Source organism: Amblyomma americanum, chromosome 3, assembly GCF_052857255.1.
Source record: "Amblyomma americanum isolate KBUSLIRL-KWMA chromosome 3, ASM5285725v1, whole genome shotgun sequence".
Classification (NCBI taxonomy): domain Eukaryota; kingdom Metazoa; phylum Arthropoda; class Arachnida; order Ixodida; family Ixodidae; genus Amblyomma; species Amblyomma americanum.
Window position 1 is genome coordinate 1,066,389 of NC_135499.1, and position 26,955 is coordinate 1,093,343.

Here is a 26,955-nt window from a genome sequence, read left to right on the forward strand (position 1 = left end):
CTCATTTTTTCTGAGCTTGGGCAACAATATGTGGCCTTTCCTGTGTTTAAAAGACAGACATTATTCGAGAGGAGAAAATCTTCGATTATTTTGCCCCTAGAGTCACAGCGTTCGCTTCCCCAAAACGGGGAGTGAGCGTTAAAATCGCCAACTACCAGATATGGCTCCGGCAATTCATTGATCAGGCCTTCTAAATCTTGTATTGTTAATGTGATGTGTGGGGGGAGATATAAAGAGCAAATTGTTATTGTTTTGTAGGTAACAACGCTAACTGCAACTGCCTCAAGTTTTGTGTAAAGTTTGATTTCTTGAGCAGGGACGCCGCTTTGAAGGACAATCGCGACGCCTCCCGAGAGTCGATTTGCCTGCTCGCGATCGCGTCTGAAAATGTTATAATGTTTAAGGATATGCACATGTTGTGGACCAAGATTGGTCTCCTGAAGACATAAAACTGTGGGTAACATTGACCCTAAAACATATGTTACGTCGCTGTAGTTCCGCATAATTCCTCTACAATTCCACTGAATTAAGAAAGCCGTGTTTATTTTTGGGGTAAGAACGCTAAGGCGTTTACTTATGCTCAGGGCCCGTTATGAGGGGTCTGTCTTTTTTTCGCTCAAGAGAGCTGTTCCGCCGCTGCAAAGCGGGCGGACTGGGAGTTATATCCATCACCTCGCCAGAGGTGCTGGAGGACCGCGCAGCCGCGGTTGTGTTAGTTTCAGGCCTCCCCTGACGGGGGGAAGTCCTGCGGGATGCCGACCCATGGACCGGCGCTCCCTGCTGTGACAATGGCAGGGCAGCTTTCGCTGACCCTGCCTGGGGCGTGATGGCCCTGCCATAGGCTCGGTGGAAGTGGCCTCGGCAGGTGCCGGAGTGCTGTGTGGTGCTACGCCCCTGCGCACCACATCAGCGAAGTTTGGTTTCGCTGTGAACGAGAATGTGTTGGTTAGTGCAAAACGCCTCCTGGCTTCTTTAAATGAGATGTTTCCTTTGGTCTTTATGGTGATAATTTCTTTCTCCTTTTTCCAGGACGGACACGCCCTGGAGTACGCAGCTTGGTCTCCTTCGGAATTTGCGCAGCGCAGTGCTGCGTCACATTCCTCTGAATTGTGGTCCTTAGAAGCGCATTTCGCACAGGTTTTGCGGCCGCGGCAGCTCTGAGAGCCGTGCCCGAATCTCTGACAGTTGAAGCATCTGCGTGGGTTCGGAATGTAGTGAATAATTGGTTTTTGTGGAAAGGAAAATGGCGCAGTATCTGTCTCATATATCGTTGGACACCTGAACCGCGCCGTAAGGAAAGGGATAAGGGAGGGAGTGAAAGAAGAAATGTAGTGCCTGACATTAACTTTAAGGTATCCGACTTCGATGGTTTCAGGTAATGTGCTTGTGCTGATTGTGAGTACCAGGTGTTTAGTATCTATTTCTTTGTTGTCTTTGCGGATTTTAATTCGATAGACATCTGTGACATTTTGGTCGCTGAGACCTTCTAGCATTTCTTTTTCTGTTAGATGAATGAAGTCGTTTTCTGAGGTGACACCACGGACGGTATTGAGGGATCTGTGGGCTGTTATGGAGACTGGGATGTCTCCAATAGAGAGAATGTCTGAGATCTTGGAGTTTTGGGTATGGTCACGGATTTCTAGTAATAAGTCGCCACTGGCCATTTTCGATAGCTTATATCCGGGGCCCAGTGCATCTGTTAGGCACTTTGACACAAGAAAGGGGGATAGTATTCTTGCCTGCTTTCCTTCTACTGTACTATGTATGACATGGAACTTTGGGAAGGTTGTTTTCTTTTTCGGGAAAAAGTCTGTTGCTTCGTTCCGCCCTCTTTTCAGAGAGCGATCAGGTTACGAAAGGGGGGGAGCCATGAAGAAAATTTAGTTATTCGGTCATGGTGCCAGCCACCCACCACGGAGTCCAACAAGGGGACGGGACAGGAACTTGAATGCAACTCCTGCCCATGCCAGCTGTACACCTCAACTATAACCAAATATGACGCAACTCAGGGTAGTCGGTCACACAAGGTTAACCCTCGCCGCCAGGAAAAAAGGAAAAACCCAAGAAGTGAGTAGGAGATAGGAGAGTTGTGAGAAAGAGATAGGAAAGTGAAAGATGGAGGGGAGGATAGGAAAAGGCGACTGCCGATTTCCCCCGGTCGGGTCAGGCCGGAGGTGCCGTCTACAGGAAGCTGGGGCCAAAGTGGTGTGTTGCCTCCGCCGAGGGGCCTTAAGGGTCCAAACGCTCGGCATCGGCTCAACCACCAGGATCCCCTTTTCCCCGGACACGGCGATGCCACGCACGGCGAAGCGCGGGTGCTCGGGTCCGTGGTGATGCACTGTTCACCATCATCCCTCTGCGGGGATGTCCCTGCGGATGCTCGGGAACCCGTGGTGTCGCCACTCACCAACGTCTGCAAGCTGCAGACGGCCCCGTACGGGGAAGATGGCACTGGTGTTAAGGTTCCCAGGCAAGGCCCGCGCTGGGCTTTAGGAATGGCAGGAAGGCGTCAGTGTGCTCTGAAACTCCCCGCCTTTGACGTAAGAACGAATATTCCGCGCCACTTTCGCGCACAGCGTTCTCGGCTGCGTCGTATGTTTCGAGCGCGCGTGCCCCAACTTTCGGGGAGAAATGGCGATATAATGAATTATTTGTTTACAGCTCACTGCAGCATATCTTCTCCGCTGCGAACGTTATGAAGCAAACAAATGGAACCAGAAAAGTAGACGCCTAACCTCAACTATAAGAATACAGTAGATGCCTTGGAAGCTACTTGAGATGCCACCCACCCCAGCCACCTAGGTCCTTCGTATCGAGCACTTTTTGCAGCAAAGTACATATCTGAAGTCTAGAGTCTGACGGAAACCCGTCTGGTCGGGATGGTACATGACGAAAGAAGAAGGCGCCGACCAAAAGAAAAGATGGGATGACGTTTCGACTCCCCCACGGGAGCCTTGTGCACAATGAGGCATAACGTAGCTTCGTCCTTTATTTATACACGGCGCATGAGTGACCCCAGACACCCGGCGTAGATTGGGGGCAAGTTCCCGTCATTTCGAGTGAGCGTGTGCGCTGTCGTCTGAATAATCAGTGATTCCAGATAGAGCCGTGACTTGCTGTCCCTTTCTTTTGCAATCACACGTGCCTCGGCCCAGTCTATGTTGTGTGCGGCGGAAACCGAGTGCTCGGCAAGCGCATTTTGACCTTCGCGCCGGTTTCTGACGTCACTCTGGTGATCCCGTATTCTTCGTTCAAAGTTACCCGACTCGCCGATATACACAGAAGGGCAGTCCGCACAGGGTATCGAATACACGACACCTGGGAACTTTTCTTTCTTTAGCTTGTCTTTGACGTGCACAAGCTGACTCCTCAGTTTTCGAGCTGGCACATGCGCGGTCTTGACTTCGTAGGACCGTAATATGCGCGCCAAAGGTTCGCTGATGCCAGGGACATAGAGAATCGCGGCTCGTTTCTGGGTAGCGGGACTAGCTTGCAGCCTAGGACGTTCCATTTGGCGCTGTACGGAGTCCATGACGTGTACAGGATAGCCACATGTGGACAAGTCACGCCGTACACGCACATCTTCAGCAATTTGGTCTTCTCCTCTGGAACACATTTCTTTTCGTCGAAGGAGCCATGACACCACAGAACGTTTCTGGCAATCAGGGTGAACGGACTTAAAATGTAGGTACCGGCCGGTGTGCGTGGGTTTTCTGTAAATGGTGAAATTAAGACGTGAGGACTCTCTGGAAACGAGTATATCTAAAAATGGGAGGCGGCCGTTGATTTCCTCTTCAACGGTGAATTGTATGCTAGGCTCCAAACTGTTGAGGTGAGTAGTAAAGTCATGCAATGCTTCTTTCTTCAGGATGCAAAAGCAGTCGTCCACGTACCTCAGGAATACTTTTGGGGCAGGCGTGAAGGACGCAAGAGCACGGCCTTCGATTTCTTCCATGGCCATGACAGCCACGCCGTGGCCCAAAATTTGGTCTGATAGTCTCTGATGCCCTCAGAGAATGTCAAAATTAAGTGCTTACCGTTAACGACGCGATAAGTCCAGCGAGATTTTCGTCACAAGCAACTAACGCTCATGCATTGATAAGCGACGAGCCGAGGAATATCTTTTAGGCACTACAGACGAGCTATTCGTAAACCTCCACTCAGCTCTGCATGGATGGATGGATAGATAACGCTGAACGCTTTAAATCGGGTGGTGGTTCAAGCTACCTGCCCATGACTCGTAAAAATTATACTCTTGTCATTATTTTAGCCACCGATCAGATAACTTTCTTTTGGCTACTTCTACCCGCTTAAAATCTACTTTTCCTTCACTGTCCTTAAAACCCAATGCTTTGAATAAATCAGCCTCACTGCTTTACGCTGTAGGGTGAAGCACTTTACAGAAGAGTAAAAAGTGTTCAGGCGTTTCCTCTTCCTCTCCACACGAACCGCACAACGTTTCTATCTCATGGTAACTGACTCGATATGTCTAAGTCCCGTCCTGGCCTCAAACAAAAAAGAGTTTTCCTTGCTATTATTATAGATATTTTCTTGGGCAATTTCCTGCTTAAAGATCCTGCACGTTCCCAGTGCCGATTTGTCAGCATCCCTGTTTTCCACAGAGCACTCTCTATTTCTTTAACCTTTTTCTTAACCGATAATTGCTGATTTGTCCCCAATTCCTGTCCAGACATCTACTGGTCAGTTTTAGAGTTCGCTTTCTCCATTTTGTGTCAACGTTTCTCATGTACAGGTACCTGAAGAATTTTCTAACTAACTGATTTTCCCCGATTTTTCTTAATCACTCCTGAAATGCGATTATGTTGCCAAACTTCGCAGCGCCCCCTCAAGGTGAGTTTACTCGTGAATTGTAAACCTGTCGCTCCAATCAGTATGAGGCCCGCACGATGAAGGAAATGATTGATTTGCTGGCTGAAGTGCCAGAACGTATGATGGCGTGCAGCCGAACGGAGCGTGACGCCCGCACGAGGAGAGAGCTCAATTCCGCTGCACTTCGGCGTACACCGATGCGCTGCTTCGCCAAAAGAGCGGCGGTACCAGCACTCGCTGGTTTGAAGAGGTGGGGTAGCACTATGTCGGCAAGGTGAGGACTGGCGACGGGAAGTCGACAGTGCGGCGATTTGGTCGGAGAGACATGTGATCTGGGCGTGGAAGCCGTCACGGAGGCTCTGAAGGTCCACGCGGGAGGGAAGAGATGATGGCGGGTTGGGAGGCTGGGTTACTGCGAAACCAGAAATTGTGGAGTAGGAAATGTCCATGACGGAATCCGACAGCTCAGCGAGGCTCTGTAAAGACAAACCCTGGGCACGCACAAGCACCAGGCGGACCGACGACGTCAAGTGCTGAAGGAAAAACTCACGCAGGAAGGCTTTGGTCGAAGGTGGCAGCCTTGTCGCCCAGGAGCTGCTGGACCCGCCGCAGCAACTGTGTTGGTTCGCGGTCCCCCAGTTCTTCGGAGGAGATGAGCTGCTGCAGGCGGCGATGTTCTGAGACGGCTGTTCGCTTGTTGAGCTCAGCAGCCAACGTGTCAAACGGGGCCGCGGGGGGCGGAGTTGAGGATCGGCCAGAGTTGAGGATCGGCCTCCGAGAACTGAGGAAGGCGAAGGGACAGCGCAGAGACTGCGCTGGAGGGTCCGTCACCGGGCATGGCGGAGGCGTCGGCCATGGTAGGAGCGGGTGTTCGAGCGGACGTCCGGAGTCACCAGTTTGTCGCGCCAATCAGTATGAGGTCGGACCGATGAAGGAAATGATTGATTTACTGGCTGATTTAAGTTCTAGAACGTATGATGGCGGAGTGCCGAACGGGGCGTGACGTCAGCACGAGGAGAGCGCTCAATTCGGCTGCACTTCGCCGCCATCATCTTCGACAGCTGGTGCTGCTCCTGCTGCGTATAGCCGCTGCTGCTGCTACAAATCCCCCCCCCCCCCCACACTCCGGTTCCTCCGCAACACGAAACAGGCGCGCCGATAGCCAGACGTGCACGCCCCCGTGTTCGTAGGCAGGTAGCATGTATTTGAAAACGCTTTGCAATTTGTAGGTACAATCCTTCCGTGCCGGATTTCGTGGGTCCGACCTGCGTATAAACCCAGGCCTGCCTCCGCTCAGGCATCGGAACTCGGGAGCGCAACTGGCTCTCACTTTCACGTGGGAGAAGCTTTCTTCTAGCAGTGGGCGACGTCAGGCTGATTATGATGATATTAAAGCGGTCAGCTGCTGCTCTGCAACTTTCCGTCTAATCTGCACCATTTATTATAACCTAGATAGCTTTATCTCAGCCTTCTATACACATTTATCGTACTAATAACGAATATCAACGGTGCAAGAGGATAAAGCTTCCTTATCATATGTGTAACTCCACAGTTGTCGCACAGAACAGAGTTGTAAAGATATGGGAGAGGCCTTTGTCCTGTATTGGTCGCAGACGGTTCGATGATGACAACATTTAATGCGGTCAGCCGCTCCTCTGCAGCTTTACACCTAATCTATGCTATTTATTATAATATAGATTACCTTATTTTACCTTTCTGTCTACTTTTATCGTACACATAACGAATGGCAAAGGTGCAAGGGGACAAACCTTCCTTATTATATGCGTATCCAGACAATTGTAGTACAGAACAGAGTTAGTTGTAAAGATATGGGAGAGGCCTTTGTCCTGTATTTGGCGCAGACGGTTCGATGATGACAACATTTAATGCGGTCAGCCGCTCCTCTGCAGCTTTGCACCTAATCTGTGCTATTTATTATAGTATAGATTACCTTATTTTAGCCTTATATCTACATTTATCATACAAATAATGAATGGCAACGGTGCAAGGGGACAAACCTTCCTTATTATATGCGTATCCAGACAATTGTCGTACAGAAAAGGGTTAGTTGTAAAAATATGGGACATGCCTTTGTCGTGTATTGGGCGCAGATGGTTCGATGACAACGACATTCAAACGGTCAGCCGCTCCTCTGCAGCTGTACACCTGTGCTATTTATTATAATATAGATTACCTTATTTTGCCTTCTATCTGCATTTATCGTACAAATAATGAATGGCAACGGTGGAAGGGGACAAACCTTCCTTATCATATGCGTATCCAGACAATTGTCGTACAGAAAAGAGTTTGTTGTAAAAATATGGGACATGCCTTTGTCCTGTATTGGGCGCAGATGGTTCGATGATAACGACATTCAAGTAGTCAGCCGCTCCCCTGCAGCTGTACACCTAATCTGTGCTATTTATTATAATATAGATTACCTTATTTTTGCCTTCTATCTACATTTGTCGTACAAATAACGAATGGCAACGGTGCAAGGGGACAAACCTTCCTTATCATATGCGTATCCAGACAATTGTCGTACAGAAAAGAGTTTGTTGTAAAAATATGGGACATGCCTTTGTCCTGTATTGGGCGCAGATGGTTCGATGAAAACGACATTCAAGTGGTCAGCCGCTCCTCTGCAGCTGTACACCTAATCTGTGCTATTTATTATAATATAGATTACCTTATTTTTGCCTTCTATCTACATTTGTCGTACAAATAACGAATGGCAACGGTGCAAGGGGACAAACCTTCCTTATCATATGCGTATCCAGACAATTGTCGTACAGAAAAGAGTTTGTTGTAAAAATATGGGACATGCCTTTGTCCTGTATTGGGCGCAGATGGTTCGATGATAACGACATTCAAGTGGTCAGCCGCTCCCCTGCAGCTGTACACCTAATCTGTGCTATTTATTATAATATAGATTACCTTATTTTTGCCTTCTATCTACATTTGTCGTACAAATAACGAATGGCAACGGTGCAAGGGGACAAACCTTCCTTATCATATGCGTATCCAGACAATTGTCGTACAGAAATGAGTTAGTTGTAAAAATATGGGTGATGCCTTTGTCCTGTATTGGGCGCAGACGGTTCGATGACAACGACATTCAAGTGGTCATGCACTCCCCTGCAGCTTTACACTATCTGTGCTATTTATTATCGTATAGATTACCTTATTTTTGCCTTCTATCTGCATTTATCCTACAAATAACAAATGACAACGGTGCAAGGGGACAAACCTTCCTTATCATATGCATATCCAGACAATTGTCGTGCAGGAAAGAGTTAGTTGTAAAAATATGGGAGATGCCTTTGTCCTGTATTGGGCGCAGATGGTTCGATGACAACGACATTCAAGTGGTCAGCCACTCCTCTGCAGCAGTACACCTAATCTGTGCTATTTATTATAATATAGATTACCTTATTTTTGCCTTCTATATACATTTATCGTTCAAATAACGAATGGAAACGGTGCAAGGCGATAAACCTTCCTTATCATATGCGTATCCAGACAATTGTCGTACAGAAACGAGTTAGTTGTAAAAATATGGGAGATGCCTTTGTCCTGTATTGGGCACAGATGGTTCGATGACAACGACATTCAAGCGGTCAGCCGCTCCTCTGCAGCTTTACACCTAATCTGTATCAATCAATCAATCAATCAATCAATCAATCAATCGTTTTATTTTCATCACAAAATGATGAGGGTTGGTTCAGGCAAAAAGTGGAAACAACTTCCACTTGAAACAGCCTGAACCCCCCCGTATACATGGTTTGCAGCGAGGGGGACACATGTACAAAACAAGAAAAAAAACACGAATAATATTTGCGTGCGAAATAAAGCGCAAAACATTTGGCATTTAAGATATACATTCTGGTAACTCAAGAAACATGTCAAGCAAGGCGGTCACTAGATCTCAAAATATACCACAAACAGAAGTGCATCAAGTGATTAATCTGCTGTCTCAGGCACAAACAACATAAATAACACTACAATCGTAAACATATGTCCCGGATGTCTTCCTTATTGCAGGTGTCAATACAGACGTTGTTCAAGATAAGCCTATTAACAGTACTGGAACGTTATGGCGCAGCACTTGGTCACCATATGTAGTGCGTGAAAAAGGGATCCACCAAAATTCAGGATTTCGAAGAGAGATGTTAGATCATTTGGTTTTAGCGCACACATGTCTAGAAAGCTATCATGGATATGGTGAAGGGATTCTTTATACCTTGTAGCTAAGCATTATTCGTAGAGCTTTGGAATTTTGATGATATTGAGGCGGGTAAACAACTCGTCCATGTGAGCTCGGTATTCAGCATTTGCAATAAAACGAATTGCTTTCTTTTGTAGTCGAAAAAGTTTTTGGATATTTGTCTCCGTGGTACTGCCCCAGACCAAAAAACAATAACTGAGATAGGGCAAAAACAGTGCATTGTACACTATGAGTTTGATTGACACCGGTAAACAGGAGCGATATTTTGCAAGAACACCCGTGCATTTTGAAAGTTTAGATGCAACATTGTCAATCTGAGCGTTCCAACTCAAATTTTAGTGAAAAATAACTCCTAGTGCTTTAACAGAATGTGAAACGTTTATAATGGAGTCCCCCATGCATAAATCAAAGTTTTTAAAAATTATACGTTGCCTGGGGTGGAATATGACTGCTTTTGATTTTTGTGTATTTATGATTACAGAATTTTGTTCGCTCCAAGCCCTCAGTTTTCCTAGTGTATTGTTTACAACTGGAATTATTGAATCAGGAGTGTCGCCTTTAAAAAGCATAGTTGTGTCGTCTGCGTATATTATGTACTCTGGTGTATTGTCGATGTTCGTGATCTCATTTATGTACAAAAGAAACAATAGCGGATCTAAAATGCTATCCAGTGGAACACCGGCTTTAATTGTAAAAAAAGATGAGGCCTGTTTTGTTATTTCTACACATTGCAGACGATGCTGCAAATATGACTTTATAAGGGACAGAGGCGTGCCACGAATGCCTAAAATTTCCAATTTTCTTAATAAACGCTGGTGATTAAGGCGGTCGAATGCCTTAGAAAAATGTATAAATACACCTAGACATATCTGTTTATTTTCTAAATCACTCAAAACAATCTCTTTTTGCATCAACAAGGCGGATTCAGTAGACTTGCCCTCCAAAAACCCGTACTGGTATGAAGAAAGTAAGGAGAATTTAGCGCAAAACTTCGTTAGTCTACTGTGGATAACCTTTTCTAAACCTTTAGAAAAAACTGGTAGGATGGATATAGGCCTATATAATTTGACATATTATCTTTGTCTACACTTTTAAAAAGCACAATGACTTTAGAAATCTGCATTAATTTGGGAAACTGCCCAGAAAACAATGCAAGGTTAAATATGTAGGTAAGTGCAGGAGCTACCAGACTGATAACATGTTTCACCGGTGCTATTTGAATGCCATCAATATCGCAGGCTTTACTGTTCTTGAAAGAAGTAAAAATTCTGCAAATTATATGCTCATCAGTTGGTCAAAGAAAAATACTGTCAGTATTACGTCTTATATCCAGCCCCACAGTATCATATGATGGCACATTACCGACAATGTCTATGAAAAAGTTATTGAATGCTTCTGCCAATTCTGATCCTTGTATGTGGTGCCCTTCAAGAATTAGTCCACTGACAGGAGGTACAGTTGATGCACGACAGAATAAATGATTAAGTTTTCCAAACGTCGCAGCTTCTCTTACAGGCTTCATCTTGCAAGAAATTTATCTTGCAAGAATGCTCTTTTCTCGCGTTTAAAAAGTGCAGTCACCTTATTTCGATATTGCTTATAGTTCGCCAAGCCACTCAAAGATTTAGTACTCAGAAATTTTTTAAAAAAGCTTTGTTTTGTTCTTTATCATCTTTAGATGCGTTTTAGTAATCCAGGGCTTGCGATTTTTTTCCCTTTGTCCTGACAGTCTTTTCTTCGAAAAGTTGTTTATAAATCATTTTAAATATAGAAATGAACAACTCGTAGGCTGCATCCACGTCCTCAGAGTGGTACAAATAATCCCAGCTGATGTTTGCGATGCTCGTTAGAAATGCGTCAAGTGTAAGGGGTGTAATATTCTGTATAGTAAAGGAAGGTTCGTCGTGCGCTACTTTATGAGTGTCTTCTAGAGCATGTAAATAGGAAAATGGTCACTAATATCACTACAAAGCACACCCGAATGCACATGGCTTGCGTCAATATTCGAGATAAATAAATCGATTAAAGTTTCTGTGCGGGCGGTGACACGGGTCGGAGTTTCTGTAAAAACGGTGAGTGCATTTGATTCTAGGATCGAAAATAACTCTGAGCAGGCGAGGGTTTGAGAATATCGATGTTAAAATCTCCTGCAAGAATAACTTTGAACCTGTTTTTTTTCACGGATTCCAGGATATTGTCAAGGAAAACGAAGGAATTAATTAAATTAGAATCAGGAGGCCGGTAAATTACACAGCACATGTAATTACGAAATTTCAAAGTTAGACACTCAACATCTGCATTGATAATGCTGAGCTCTGAGATCAGTTCGAAACCCAGTCAACATTTCGCCAGAATTGCTCCACCACCACCAATTTTGTGTGAGCGGTTCAGGAAAAAGCTTTGATAACATGGGGGTTTGTATACTTCTTCCTTTGATGTATACCATGTTTCCGTTAACATGATCACGTCGAAGTCAAAGGAAAATTCATTTAAAAAGGTGGCCAATTCTTCTTCTTTATGTCTTGCGGAACGGATATTAAGGTGAAAGCATGTCAGCCTGATATCTTTGTGGGAACGAACAACAGCATTTACATCAGATGGGGGCACCGCCATTTCCATTTAAACAATCATATCAAGGTCCTGTGTTTGTCGGATATGAACATCAGATGACTCATCTTTCTTTGCAAGCACCTTTCCGTTTTTGATCCAAACAAAGCTCCACTTATGCTCCTTCTTTTTTGATATGGCCATTCCAAGTAACTGCTTAAATGTCGGGCATAAATGTTCATTGATAAAAACAGGGGCGCCGGGGGAGTGGCCATTATAACCTATTATTTATTATTTGTTTTTTATTATTATTATTTATTATAACCTAGATTACTTTATGTGAGCCTTGTGTCCAGATTTATTGTGGACAGCATGAATGGCAATTGTGAAAGAGGACAACTCTTTCTTATCATATGCGTACCTAGTCGAGTGTTTGACAGAATCCCGTCTACCGGGCGAGGGGGGGGGGGGGGGGGGAAGGACATAATAACTGAAAAGAGGAGCACTCGCTAAAAAAGGAAAAAAGAAAAAAAAACAACCATTGACGTTTCGGGGCCCGTATGGGCCCCTTGCTCCCTTGTACTTGGGGCCAGTCAAGCTGTCCCTGCGCAGCTTTTCCCCCTTGTATCCCCCCACAACCATTTTTATCTCATTGTTTGTGGAAAAAATAAACTCAACTCAGCGTCGACATTTGTTGTACGGGACAACGTTAATTGGGGGGAAATGGCAGCTTTCTTCTAGCAGTGGGCGACGTCGGGCCGGTGATGATGATGACAATAATGCGGTCAGCCGCTGCTCTACAGCTTTCCGCATGGTGTTCACTATTTTGCTATAACCTAAGTTATTTTGTTTTAGCCTTCTATCCACATTTAATGTGCAAAGCAGGAATAGCGACGGTGAAAGAGGCCAAACCTTCTTTATCATTCCGTACCTCGACATTTGTCGTACTGGGCAGCTGGGCCGAAGATGAGATTAAACCGATCAGCAACTGCCCTTCAGCCTTCCACCTAACCTGGGGTATTTATTATAATCTAGATTAGTTTTTGTAAGCTTTTTTGATGCTCAACTTGCAAAGCATGATTAGAAGCGATGAAAGAGGACAACGCTGCCTTAATCCTTTCCGCACATGGACAGTTGTAATTCTTGTCCCTGCCTATGCAATGTTAAATCTATTATCTCGGTATATTACCTTTAGGGTAACAATTATCTAACGACAGACACCTGCATCCTTCAGTGTTAGTTCCTATCCATCCATGGCTATATTTTTTAATTTCACGGCCTGTGGATAATAGATTTTATTCTTATATGTGATGTGCACACGAAATCGTCGGGGGATTTGTGAACGCGGTGCGTCCACAATGGTGCGTCGGACAGCGGAGCGCTGCGCGTGCCAGCCCAGCGTTGCGCGTGTGCGCTTGCGAATGGTGTGTGCGAGGCGACGAAGAACGTGGCGAGCACGAGGAGCGGAGAGCTGACGTGTCAGAAAACCGAGGCGTGAAGGGAGACAGCGAAGCGGGGATCGAGTCATTCAAGCGTGGAGGTGGCAGCCGTCGGACGTTGGGTCCGTGCTGCCGTGACCTCCCTTGGATCATTAACGCAAGCCTCCTGCGTTCCTTGCAAGCGTGGAGGTGGCAGCCGATAGACTGAGTGCTGCCGAAAGGCACCATTGGATAGCCTGCATTAAGCCTCCGGTGTTTCGGAACGCCGTCGACGGGTCTCGGCTACGCGTTTTCTTTCTGCTGCCAAGTTCTTCGGGCTGTTGTCGGGGGACCATCGGCGTCTTCCTGCAGTCCTCTCCGCTCCTACTACCACCTGGCTCCCTTCCACCGCTTCCTTCGACGCAACGCCAGCGACGCGTCGCACTACATCCACCTGCATCCGCCCTGTCTGCAAGGCATCCCCGCTTCACCTTGGACGCTCAGTACCTGGTGAACTGTTTCCTTTTAGAGCGAAAGCTTTACTGGCCGCGAACTTGCGATTTCGCCGTGGCGGTGCTCCCAGGAAGCACATGACGTCACAACGCGCGCCTCGCCGCGCATATTTCTCTCTCTCTCTCACTCCCTAGTCACTACTGCGCATGCGCCACTAATAGCACGGAGCCGCAGGTGTTCCGCCGCTGCGCAGCCCCGCGCCTTTCCTCAAAATCTAACATTCAATTTTCAGTTTCCTCTTTCTTCTTTCCCTCCCTCCTTTATCCCTTCCTTTACGGCGCGGTTCGAGTGTCCCCGGAGATATGTGAGATGGTTACTGTGCCATTTCCTTTCCTCAGAAACCAAACAAAACAAGTGAGCCGACGCCGTTCATAGAGTTCATTGGCGTTGACAACTGTGCAAAGGCCGTTCATTTTCACGAAACGAAAGGCGCACAACCGGCTCCGTGGATCAGTGGAGACCTCAATCTCGCTTTCATGTACGTGGCGTTGGTGTGCAACTGCAAAAGCCTGCTTTGATTGCGTTCCGCACACTGGACAGGCAGCGCGCCCTCCCTGCCACCCTGGGAGGTCGCATGCAGTTACTGGTTGATCGCGAGAGATTGATCACCAAATGAACGCTGCGGCCTCGCTATTGCTGCTGTGCGCCATGTCAGCCACAACGCTGTCAGCGCTAATGCATTCAGGCCACATCTCCCTCTCACCGCTACCGCATGTATCAAAGCACGAATGAGGAGTCCGTATATCCAAGGAGCCAGTTATGCGCCCTTCCTTTCCTCAAAGCCATCGCCGTCTAGAACATTGTTAACACCAACGCCAATGAACTGTGAACGCCGCCATCTTACGCTTTGTATATCCTGAATTAGCTGAGCTAATCCACATTAATTTTTTTATTCTGTGTGGCTGTACGTGTGTTGAGTGCGTATTTTTCTTGTTTTCGTTTCCGTTTCTTATTGGCCCCTTTGCTTTAAATTATAAATAAGGCTTCGTTTTGTTTTCTCTTTGTTGTTTCGTTCGAACCTGCATGAGATAGCGTTCCCCTTCGGAAACTCGGGGACGCGTTACCAATTCGCGACACTATCAATCTGAAGAATTTTATATTCATCCTATCTCCTTTCCCTTTATAACCGATGTTGTGAATCTCGCTGGGAGCCCACTACCAGCAAAATCCTTGAGACTTGAACAGAGGACTGAACCACGCTGCTCAGCATTCAGTAACACCTTTTGACGAACTCTTATGCATGTCCTATGCAATAGCTAACAAAGCCGAAAAAGAAGAGAAGGGGGCATGAAAATTGGAGGGCTTAAACTGCGTTGCAAGGCAAACCACTACTAGAACTTAGGCCCCAGGAAACACTAGGCCCAAGAACGCTGGGCCCCAGAAAAAGCAGTGACCTTCATTCGGGAAAATGATACGAAGCTTCTGATGTGGGAAAAAACAGGAAAGTTTGCTGCCATTGGAATAAGTCAGTACAACGTAAAAGCCGTAGAAGCGATTCTACAGAACTTCAAGAGGCAAGAGAACCTTAACGAAAACCGCGGAAGGCCAGCCTGATCCGGAGTTCCCGGGTTCAGGATGGGCTTCTGCTGTTTTTCGTTAAAGTTCTCTTGCCTATTGAAGTTCTGTAGAATCGCTTCTACGGCTTTTTCGTTGTACTGACTTACTCCAATGGCAGAAAACTTTCCTGTTTTGTCCCGCATCAGAAGCTCCATATCATTTTCCCGAAGGAATGTCACGGCTACTGATTATGAGTTCCCGGGTTCGAACCCGAACGCGGCGGCTGCGTTTTTATGGAGGCAAAACGCTAAGGCGCCCGTGTGCTGTGCGATGTCAGTGCACGTTAAAGATCCCCAGGTGGTCGAAATTATTCCGGAGCCCTCCACTACGCACCTCTTCCATTTTTCTTTCACTCCCTCCTTTATCCCTTCCTTTACGGCGCGGTTCAGGTGTCCAACGATATATAAGACAGATACTGCGCCATTTCCTTTCCCCAAAAACCATTATTATTATTATTAGACGGCCATCCGAAAGCAAGTACAATAGCATTGCGAATCAATGGGCCTAGAGCATATTGCTGAGGACATGATGGAAAGCAGAGGTCTATGCTTAAATGTTTTCTTCTTGGTAAGGACACACAAGCGAGATGGCCCCCTCTGGACAAATGTGGAAGGTAGAGGTACGCGCCGAAAGGACTGGATAAAGCAGCGCTACGGAAGACGAAACACGATAAATACAAACACCAGCGCTGGTGTTCGTCCTTCTCTTGTCCCGTCTTCCGTAGCGCTGCCTTATCTAGTCCGTTAAAGATGTACCAACCAGCCCGTATTTGCACTCTTCTGCCAAAAGGATACTCGCAGGATATTCGCAAAAGAACCGAACAAGCTGCCTGTGAAAGATCCCTTTCTAATCCGAAATTCGGACTATTTGATCGGTTTTCTACAGGAACATCCGAAAGTGTCCTGCTGCTCCACAGAGATCAAAGATTTATTCGACAACGTGCCACGGGAGCAAATGCTTGAAGTTGTGGAGGCAGCTATAACTGAGTTTGGGTGCAGTGAAATTCATGAACGAAAGCAGGGTGAGCACCTCGGATTTTGTGGCTCTCCTCGCGACATGCTTCTCCTCTCTGTTCATCGAGTTCGCAAGTGAAGTGTTTCTCTAGAAAGATGGAATGTGTAGCGGCAGTTGCATAGCGCTAGTGCTTTGCGACCTGTGCTTGGCTAGGGGAGATAGCTAGACAGCATGATGAGACCTTAAAGCCCCTTGGGGCGGTGAAATGTTTGAGATATGTAGACGATTTCTTAATTTGCGCTCGTGTAAAATGCGCAACGGAAGGCTTCATACACACCATCACGCGCCAGTTTCGAAGAGCGCATCCCGGACTCGAGTTCACGCATGAAGTCCCGAAGGAAGGAAATTTCCACTACCTGGACATTTTCATCTCAGAAGGACTACACTTATGTTGGTCGTTCAGATGCAGAACCGAGAAGGGACTTTGCCATTCGACTCAGCGCGTTCGAAGCTTGTCAAGCGCGGCATCGCGATGTCTTATTTACGCAGGCTGGGAAAAAGCCATTGTCGTCACCAGGTCAGTGACAGCATCATACTGCAAGCTGTGCGGCTGAAAGCAGCAGGCTACCCAACGTAAATGCTGTTTTCAGTGGCTGAAGGCGTCCTCAAGTCAGCCATGAAAGGAAAACAAAGGACTAAGAAAGAAAAAGATAGGCGGCCAGAGGTTTCGCCTTACATGCACGTTGTCTCCCATAGGCTGAAGAAAGTTGCTGAACGGCACGATGTCGCAACATTGTTTTCTGCACCAAATAAACCAAAGGGCGCGTGTGCAAAGGTAAACAACCCGAAGCCAAGAAGCCGTGAGAGCACATGTGCAGAGTTCTTGCCCTGCTCTTCGGGAGTGGTTTATAAAATTCCGCTTTCATTCGGCCGGGCATACGTCGGCCAGACAGGACGATGCTTGAGCGTACGGCTCCGGAAGCATCGCTGGTTATGCCGCTTGTTAACAACGACACGCAATTTTGCGACGTGCAGCTCCAGACGCGACAAGTGCAAACCATTTTTTGACAACACTACTGTCATCCTTCGGTCGCAGGATAAGATGAAAAGGCAGCTGTTTGGAGCATTTTGCATGACGTCAGAGAATGAAGACACGTGCGTAAGCAACCCTTCAGTCACGTTGACGAAGCGAGAAGTCGACTTCTTAAGGACATGAGCCTGAACCGCCGCGCATGCTCATCCTCAAAAAAAAAAAGAAGCTAACTGAGCACCTGAGGCCACCACGTTTGAGTGTTCTTTAATCGCTTTTTCCTTTTAACCGTTCATATGATATGTGTTTCCCGCGGAACAAAATCAGTTGATAGTTGGCGCCCTCTCTCTCTGTTTCTTGCCTCTAGTGCTGTTCGTACCTATGAGTAGCGCACCAATGAAGTTACAAGTTAAATTAAATTCATTCTACCCTACTGTTCCCTGCTGTCCGGAATTTCCTCATTTGTTATCTTTGTTTCCAATGCTTTTAGAACGTCTTTTTTTGCTTGTTGAACCAAGATGATTAATCAGCTTGATTTGGAATTTCGTCTATCCCTGCGGATGTGCATTTAGGAATATCTTATTCCACCACTTTTCAGTTACGATTGGTCAGTTCTGAGCTGCCTCCTATTATACTTCCCTGTTTTGCTCCTTGATTACCCTATCATCGCTCCTAAATGACTGAGCTAGAACTGAGATAATGTATTTCGCAGCGACGTCTCCTTCAGCATTTTCCGTAGGCTCCTTGAATGCATTCCAGCTCTCGCCGATTCTTTTTAGCGAGACGGCTTACAAGACTCCAGAATTTTTTTTGTCCTCCTTTACCACATGTAAGCTATATGCAACGAGAAATCGGATCAAACCACCGGGTACACTGTAGGACGAACGGTTATGTTACAGTTTTAGTGCGAATGGTTCGGAAATAACTGCATCACGCACCTGAGCCATTCAGCGATCAGAAAACTTCCTTATTGTACTGAGAATAACAGCCTGTGGGGCGGGTTAGTGCATTACTGAAAACAGTGGGGCGCTTCGAAGGCAACGGACGAGAGACAACACAATCAACAACGCATGTGGTCTTTTTGTCCATTCTGTTGTCTTCGTACCGGCGCAGTTTTTTTTTTTTAATTCCTTATTTTACCCTGGACGAGGATGTGTGCCTCAGGGTTCTTTTCAAGGTAAGATTGCAATTTTTGGTCTATTTTCTCCCGAAAAAGCTGCACCTTCTTTGCTGTGTGTGCTCTTTTGAAGCCACCCGTCGCCGTTTGATGGCCTAATTTTACCAGATTCGCGGCCTTCTCTTCCTTTTCCATCAGGTTGCCACTTTTACTTGTTTTATTTTCCTAGTGAGCCGTAGCTAAGATGATAGTCTCAGTTTTCTCGCGCTTCACAATTTCCTACTCAACTCCCGCTGCTGTTGGGGCTATAATTGTTCGTCGTTTAATGTTGCGTTACGTTTTTGTGTCTTCAGCGTTTCTCTCTTGGTCTCATCTGAAGACTAAACGTTTATGGTCCCTTCCCAAACTGTACTCCAGTACCTCCTCGCGCATTTCTATTTCTACGAGCTTGCTATGATTCCCTGCGACATTAGGTCTTTACGAGATTGTCCCCTACTTCTAGTTTCTCTATTTGCAATAAATTGGTTGCGCTGCTGACCGAGTTCTAGGATTAACTTCCCGTTGCGATCCGTGTATCAGTCCAGATCCTCGATGTGGCCGTTTATGCGCCCAAATAGAATAATATCAGCATACTGCATACACTATACACTAATGCTCCCTCTCTAAGTCGCGGAAACGACTAATACCGGTCGGCTGGAAAGTGGGAACGCTTATTACGGTCCGCAAATCAGGTAAAAAGTAGTCTATACTAAAATACCGTTCGATATTTTCTTAGGGTGCATACAGTGTGTCTCTCCATCTCAGCAGCATTCATCACTGAGGGCGAAGCTGTGCACGGAGCGCCAAGGTAGGGGCTAGCAGTGAGTTCACGTTTGGAATGGTAGCAGCGTTGGCAAGCTTGGTGTTCCTTTGTGGTAACAGAATGCCTTTTTTATTTAACAGGTCTTAGAATGCCTTGCGCTGGCCTCCCCCTGAGCCATTCAGGCCGAATACTTTCTGCTGCGCGGCTTGGGCTCTCGTGGTGAATCGTGCACTGATCTCGCTGGCATCGGCAAACGCTCGTGCGTCAAGGTGCGCGTCTGAGCTGAGGGTTCCACTAAACCTGGCGTTCCTGATGCTCAGACCGCGTAGAAAGCGGCCTGTTGGGTCACATTGTTTGCGGCTGGCATCGAAGGAATCGGTGTAGACCCACACAGCGAGGAAACACGCGAGAAAAGTCCCGCTCTCTTCTTTCCGTCTTTGCGCTGGGGGTTGAAAGGCAGAGGGCATCACTGCCGCTACAAAGTGCAACTGGCGTGGCTCAGCATATGCGAGCATATCAGCAGCTGCCTGCCCGACTCGTTTCCGGCAAGAAAGTCAGGTGCGTGCCGATGCCTGGCGAGTGACTCGACCGGCCGCTCTCCCCGCCACGCGGTACAAGGTCAGCCACCACGTTTCGCGTCGCGCGAAAGCATGCCTGTACTCACCTTCGACGGTCGCGCTTGGGTTGGGGAAGGCGTTCGCAGTGGTGCTGAGCTCGTGCGCCACGGCACACGCGGCAGCCAGCAGCGGCAGCAGCAGCCCGACGCCAGCGAAGGACGACATCGCTCTGCCACGCCGCCGCCGCCGCCCCGAAGACGAGGGGGGCACTCCCTCTCTCTCGTCCGCCGCCGAGTGGCGGGCGTCGCCGGCAGAGCGGCGCACTCCGCAGCCAGGTACGGGAAAGAGAGAACACCGTTGAAACACGACATCGCGCTCAGCGAAGCGACGGTTGTCCGGCGAATAGGTGATGGTCTTTGCACGGCCCGTCGTCACCGCGATTAGGCTAGCAGGAAGATTGAAACATAAAGACGGAGCGAATACCGGGCCCAGAGCACTTTGTACACGAATTTAAAGCAGACAGCTGGGCCAGTTGGTTTTAAGCTAAACAACACGTAGTACTAGCGTGGTTTTCTGCGAACCAGTTGTCTTTTCCTTAGAAATTTTACCTCAGATTATGGCCATTTGTCTTTCCCGTGAACTGCTGAACAGCGTACGACAGTAAGCAAGCAGGCAGAGTACTGCAGCCGGAAGGCATGTTGGCCGGTCAGTTAGTGCGGCATAAGTGATAATGGGGCGCCACACAGACAAAAGGCGCCCACAAGTGGGACTTCGAATTAGCAGAGAAGACACGCACCTTGACACACATGATCCGTTTTACACTAGTTCTTATGATCGTCATCTTGTCCGATGCCCCGTCTCTCAAGCGCATTATTCGAATTAACCACCATCATAATCATCCTCCCCCTGGCTACACCTACAACAGGGAAAGGCCTCTCTTAAATCTCTCCACTTAACCCTGCCCTTTGCCAGCTGCGGGCATCGTATCCCGCGAACGTCTTTATCTCATCCGCCCACCTAACTTTCTGCCGCCTCCTGCTACTCTTGCCTTCTCTTGGAATCCACTCCGTTACCCTTAAGGACTAGCGGTTATCTCGCCTTCGAAATATACGCCCTGCCCAAGCCCAATTCCTCCTCTTGATTTCGACTATAATGTAATTAACCCGTAATTGTTCCCTCACCCACTCTGCCCGCTTCCGGTTTTTTAACGTTACACCTATCATTTTCCTTTCCATGGCTCGACTGCGTTGTACTTAAACTGAACCCTTTTCGTTCAGCTGCCCCGTAGGTGAGTACTGGTAAGATACAGCTGTTGTATATTTTTGTCTTGAGGGATATTCGTACACTGCTATTCATGATATTATATAACCGGCCATATGTGCTCCATCACATCCTTATCCTGCTAGTTATTTCCCTGTCATGATCCGGATCAGCGATCGCAACCTGCATTATGTCCACGTATTCCCTTGCCAATTCCAGCATCTCGCTAGCAAATGTGAAGTGTCGTTCACGTTGCGAGACTGTTGAACATTATTTTGGTTTTCTGCATGTTAATTTTAAAACCTACCGTTCTGCTCTGCCTGCCTAAGTCCTTTAGCATGCTTTACCGCTCATCTCCCGAGTGGCTTAGCAAGGCAGTGTCATCAGGTTGTGGCAAATTACTTACGTATTCTCCATTAACTCATATTTCAAACTGTTCCCAATCCAGGCCTCGGAACACCTCGTGGAAACAAGTGGTCAATAGCACTGGCAAGATCGGGTCTCCCTGTCTAACGCCCTTGCTTATAGGATTATTATTGCTGATTTTATGAAGGACAATGCTAGCTGTGCAGTCGTCATAGGCATCCTCAAGTACTTTCACCTAAGAGTCTTCTACACCTTGATTCCGCAATGCCTGCAAGACTGCTGAGGTCTGCACTGAGTCAAATGCTTTAATGAAGCTGACCCATCCAGTATTTAACACAATGAAGCAGAGCAGAAAGTTGGGCTAGTTGGTTGATGTTCATAGTGAAGAAGTTGGCGCGGAAAAACGGGGACAGGCGAGACAAAGACGAGCGATCGTCTTTGTATCGCTTGTCCCCGTTTTTCCCCTCCAACTTCTTCAGTAAACAAAATGAAGGACCAGAGCGCATGCGGGCGGGGTATTTCGGGTAGATAAGGGAGAGCAGACTGCATCCTCTCGTCTATTTGTTAATCTGTATTGGCTGTCTCGCAGGGAGACGGATGTGGTGCTGACGCACGTGTCACCCCTTTGATTGATAAAGAACACTTCGGACAATTCGCGTGCTAATCTGTCCTTACTTCTGCTTAGAATTTTGATATGCTCAAGTCGTGGCTCACAGTTTTTGCCGTTCTTAGGAGCAGCAGTGGGCGGGTAGATTTTCAAACGAGTCGGCAACGTTACCAAGTGAACGTTCTTGCTCCCTGGTACGTTCGTACACACAGTGGCCAGTCTGCCCGACATATACTTTGCCACATTTAAGGGGGATTTCGTATACCACACCTGTGGCACACCACACGTACGGCTTTGCGTGATCCTTCCCACTGCCGGAACTGTCAGGGCTGCAACTGCTGACCTTGGAGCACGTCTTTGCCAATTTACTGGCGCAGAGAAGACCAGCGGCACGCCGTACTTGTTGCCAACCCTTTTCAGGTTGTGGGACACCCTGTGAATGCAGGGGATAATCGCTGGCTTGGCGCTGCTACCTGGTCGTCTCCTTGCTTTCTTTGGTCTCCCTTTAACTTTCTGCAACAGTGTCTAAGTCACCGCTGTCAGTACGCGGTCAGGAAACCCTGCCTTGCGCAGTCAAGCTACCTCGCCCTGAAAGCTCGCTTGCATCATGTGAGGGCATGACTTGAGGAGGGCGAATTCCAGGGAAAGGGTCGCAATAGCTCTCTTGACAGTTTTTGACTGTGCTTAATCAAAAGGTAAAAAATCTTTCCTAGCTCTAGGGTGGTAACACCAGCAAACATCTTTCTCCGAGCATGATGTTGAGGTCTAAAAATTGAAGGTGGTTTTGTTCAGGCAAATCGTACGTGAAAGTGAGCTCTTTGCCTTGTTGTCGGAACTTATCTAAAATTTCATTTGCAACTTGCTGATAGCCACCTGTATTACGAATGTTAAAAATAACTAAAAATCATCACCATATCTAAAAATATTTAGGGCTGTTTCATCGTGAATAAGTGAAGCCAAAATGGTGTTAATTGATGAAGGAAAAGTGTTGCGCAAAACAGGAGGGTCACATGATCCTATACAAATGCCCTGGCGTTGTAAAAACCGTCTGTTGTCAAACTGGATAAAAGTGGCGCTGATATAAAACTCTAAGTGTGACAAAATTATCAACACTCAGGTCATCTGCATTCTGAAAGGCAATTACGCCGTTTGTCTCAATGCAATCATTAACAGCAGTAAACAGGTGAATATGCGGCACTGAACAAAATAGATCCTCAACATCTATAGAGAAAACCTATGCAATTTCCTGCTCTCCTTCCAGAAAGCTGGTAACATCCAATGAATTTTTGGCACCGAAAGGGTCTGATACTGCTAGCTTATTTAGGCACTTCAGCAAGAAACGACTGATGTGCTACTGCAAAGTGCCTTTTTCGCTAACTATTGTCTTAACGTAGTATCAGGTTTGTGGGTTTTCACAGCGAAGAAAACCGACAAGTAATTCATTCTTAATTTCCAGGTTCTCGAGGTCCATGGATTTACAGAGGTTGGATGCCTTGCCATTAATACGGGTCGCAGATGGTTTTGACCGAAACAAAGTTCTTCGCTATTGCTTGAAGATGGTAAGACGACGAAGCATCCTTCTTTAACCGCTTTCAGGAGAGAACAACCGTTGTCCCTGCAATACGGCACCACCCTGTCCGCATGGCTTTCCCCTTCGCGGCGGGTTTCTTCAGCGTGGTCCTTGCCAGGCTGTCTACGGCGTCGAGAACACACCTTTCTTCGTCCTGTTTTTCCGCGTTCTTTACTACGCGCCGGTTAAGAGGCAAAAACTCATGCATCGGGACACTCGGTTCAAAGCGGGCCTTTGCCCCGGAGGTCTGCGATGTCTTTTGGAAAGTGACGTCCCCAAGAACCACCGGTTCCCTCCTTGCTTCCTCTTTTCTAGGGGGCTTCGTACCACTGTGCAGGGCTTGATCAAGCATGCACCTCCATAATACCTCAGTCGCTTGGGCAGCTTGCTGTCGAAGGGATTGAAATTTCACCTTATCCAAACATTCTGTACCTTCACTTAGGCACGCCGAACTTAACCAGTCCTGCAGCATTCTCACTTGCCTCCGTAGTTCTGCCCTCAAAACTTTGCTAACACGTCTTGCATGTCCTAAAGTTCATGCTCCATTAAGGACAATATAGTAAGCGAAAAAGTCACTTGGCTCCATAATGTTAAAATATCGCTAAGCAACAAGGATCAAGAATGAAGAGAACACACAGAGGCGCTGATCTTACAACTTAATTTTATTTAAAGTAAGCAGGTCAATTTATACGTACACAAGAACTACGCACATGCGCATGGTCAAACACAGATGTACTCATTTAAAAATGCAAAAAAAAACACTGCATCAAAGGCTGGTGCAGTTATCGCCGATATGCTATCCTCTGTGCAACAGGCTCATTTCCTTGGAGGTTAGGGTTACTGAAGGTGGGCTGACGCAACACTACACGAGCAACTGCACGAGCCTTTGATGCAGTGTGTTTTTATTTGCATTTTTAAATGAGCACATCTGTGTTTGACCAAGCGCATGCGCGTAGTTCTTGTGTATGTATAAATTGACCTGCTTACTTGAAATAAAATTCAGTTGTAAGATCAGCGCCTGTGTGTGTGTGTGTTCCCTTCTTTCTTCGTCCTTGTTGCTTAGCGCTGCTTTAATATTATTGAGCATTTCCAAGAAAAGAATTAGCGTGCTCTATGAGCCGCACGTGGCTCATAGAGCACGCTAATTCCTTAACGAAGAAAGAAACCAACCCAGCTAAACATTGTTTCACGTGCAAATGCACGCCGTTTTTTGACGACACTGATGTCCTGTTCGCTCATCCTGACCAGCGTACTCGAGAAGTAGCTGAGGCATTTCATATTACCGGAAAAAGTGAAGGATGCGTGAGTACGCCATCTGTTTCATTATCGCCTCTAGAAATCAATATGCTACATAGTGGGTAGCGGTCCAGCGGATGCACACGTGCTTTTAAAGCGGTTTTTACCATGTACTACCACTAGGTGTCTTCTTGACATTGCGCATGTGCGCTGTTTTTTCGTGACTGTATATATGACGTGCTTCTTCCCAATAAAAAATCAGCTTTAAGTTCAGCGCTGGTTTGTGTGTCTCGTCTCCTACTTGGTCTGTGTGTGCTGCTGCGCTGATGAACCACCACTATGCATCACCAACTAGCCCAATCTGCAGTTCTTCTACCTGTTTACTCCTGTTAATGATTGCATTGAGAGAAACGGCGTAATTGCCTTCAAGAATGCAGCTGGCCTGAGTGTTGATAATTTTATGTCACTTTTTAGAGTTTTATATCCCGCCACCTTTATCCAGTTTGACAACCGACGGTTTTTACGACGTCAGGGCATATGCATAGGATCATGTGTCGCTCCTGTTTTGCGCAAAATTTTTCTTTCATCAATTGACAACATTTTGGCTTCAGTTATTGACGATGGAACGATGAAAGATTTTTATATGTATGACTTTTTAGTAATTTTAAACAGGCGTAATACATGTGGTCATCAGGTAGTTGCAAATGAGATTTTAGATAAGTTCCGGCAACATAGCAAAGGCCTCTTTTTCACGTACGAGTTGTCTGAACAAAGTAACCTTCAATTATTAGACCTCAACATCATGCTCGGAGACAGATGTTTTTGCTGGTGTTACCGCCCTGGGGCTAGGAAAGATTTTTTTACGTTTTGATTTAGCACAGTGAAAAACGGTCATGAGAGCTGTTGCGACCCTATCCCTGGAATCCGCCCTCCTCAAGTCATGCTCTCAGATGATGCAGGCGAGCTTTCAGGGTGAGGTAGCTAGAATGTGCAAAGCAGGGTTCCCTTACCGCATATATACGGCGGTGACTGACACTCTTACAGAAAGTTAAAGGGAGACCAAAGAAAGGAAGGAGACACCCTTTTAAAAAAAACTCGTATAGGATCATAAAGGTAAGAAGAGGTATATATTAGAAACAAATAGGAGGGGATAGGTCTGGCTAGGTTCTTATAGTGTGGGGTTAAATTGGGGAGATAAGTACGTTCTCCCCACTCAATCGCGGCTGACACGGTTCAAAGCCGCCCGAACCCCACCCCCGTGATCGCGTACGCTACCGAGCGCTCTCCGACCACGGCGGGCCTTGCTCTGCGGGAACAAAGGAACGACACATTGGCTGACACAAACAGGCATTTATTGCTACAGCAACAATAACGCCAGCTAGCAGCAAGGTACGCTAATGAATCGAGGTCGTCCGACTCACCAGCAAGGTTCCGAGCGAATGTTCGCCCGCGCTAGGGCAAGGGATATAAATTCCGCAGGCCGGACGGGACGAGTACGGGAGCCTGTCTCCCCGTCGCTTGTTCGCCCCGCCGGCGAAGAGCGGAGCCGCGAGCGACACGTCCGCCCGCGCCGAAAATCCCAGCCGAGACTCCCTCTCCCGTGCGCGGGCTTTGGCAGTCTCCGCGCAGAGATGCTGGTGCCCTCTCTTGCCAGTTAATGTAACTCACAAGGAAACGCGCTCAGCCTCGAGGTGAGACCGCCGCTGCACGGTGCCTCGCGGGAAAGCAAACTCAGGGGGCTGCAGGGCAGGTCCCCACAATAGGTAGCGGCTGGCAGGCATTTAGAGAAATATAGGTCCATATAGGCACCTCCCGTCGTGAATATAGGAATGTACAGGTACATATAGGCGCTGTCTGGCAGGCATATAGGTATGTCCTGTTCGTTATAGGAGCCGCCTGTCAGGTATATAGGTATGTCCTCATCGTTAGAGGAGCCGCCTGTTAGGCATACAGGCATGTCCTGATCGTTGTAGGAGCCGCCTGTTAGGCATATAGGTATGTCCTGTTCGTTTCAGGAGCCGCATGTCAGGCATATAGGTATGCCCTGATATTTACAGGAGCTGCCTGTCAGGCATATAGGTATGCTCTGATCGTTACAGGAGCCGCCTGTATGCATATAGGTATGCCCTGATCGTTATAGGAGCCGCCTGTCAGGCATATAGGTATGTCCTGACCGTCATAGGAGCCGCCTGTTAGGAATATAGTTATGTCCTGATCGTTATAGGAGCCGCTTGCCCCATATAAGTTTGAACAGGACTAGCTTGAGCTACTTGTGTAGGTTCAAATTGGACCGGTCAAAATGAACTTTGGCGCGCGCCGACCATCATTGTAGCCCGCTGTACGTTGCACTGCGAAAGCGAAAT

General features: G+C 47.2%; 1 protein-coding gene across 1 annotated transcript in view; it reads right to left on the minus strand.

The window, feature by feature from the left end:
- The window catches only part of LOC144124408 (alkaline phosphatase-like), a 231,017-nt gene extending 211,198 nt beyond the window's left edge, over positions 1–19,819 (minus strand). The window contains exon 1 of the mRNA XM_077657035.1: positions 19,661–19,819. Coding sequence (XP_077513161.1) covers positions 19,661–19,778 — 118 coding nt within the window. The 5' untranslated portion in view covers positions 19,779–19,819. The remainder of the gene's footprint in view (positions 1–19,660) is intronic.
- Between the last annotated feature and the right edge of the window lie 7,136 nt (positions 19,820–26,955).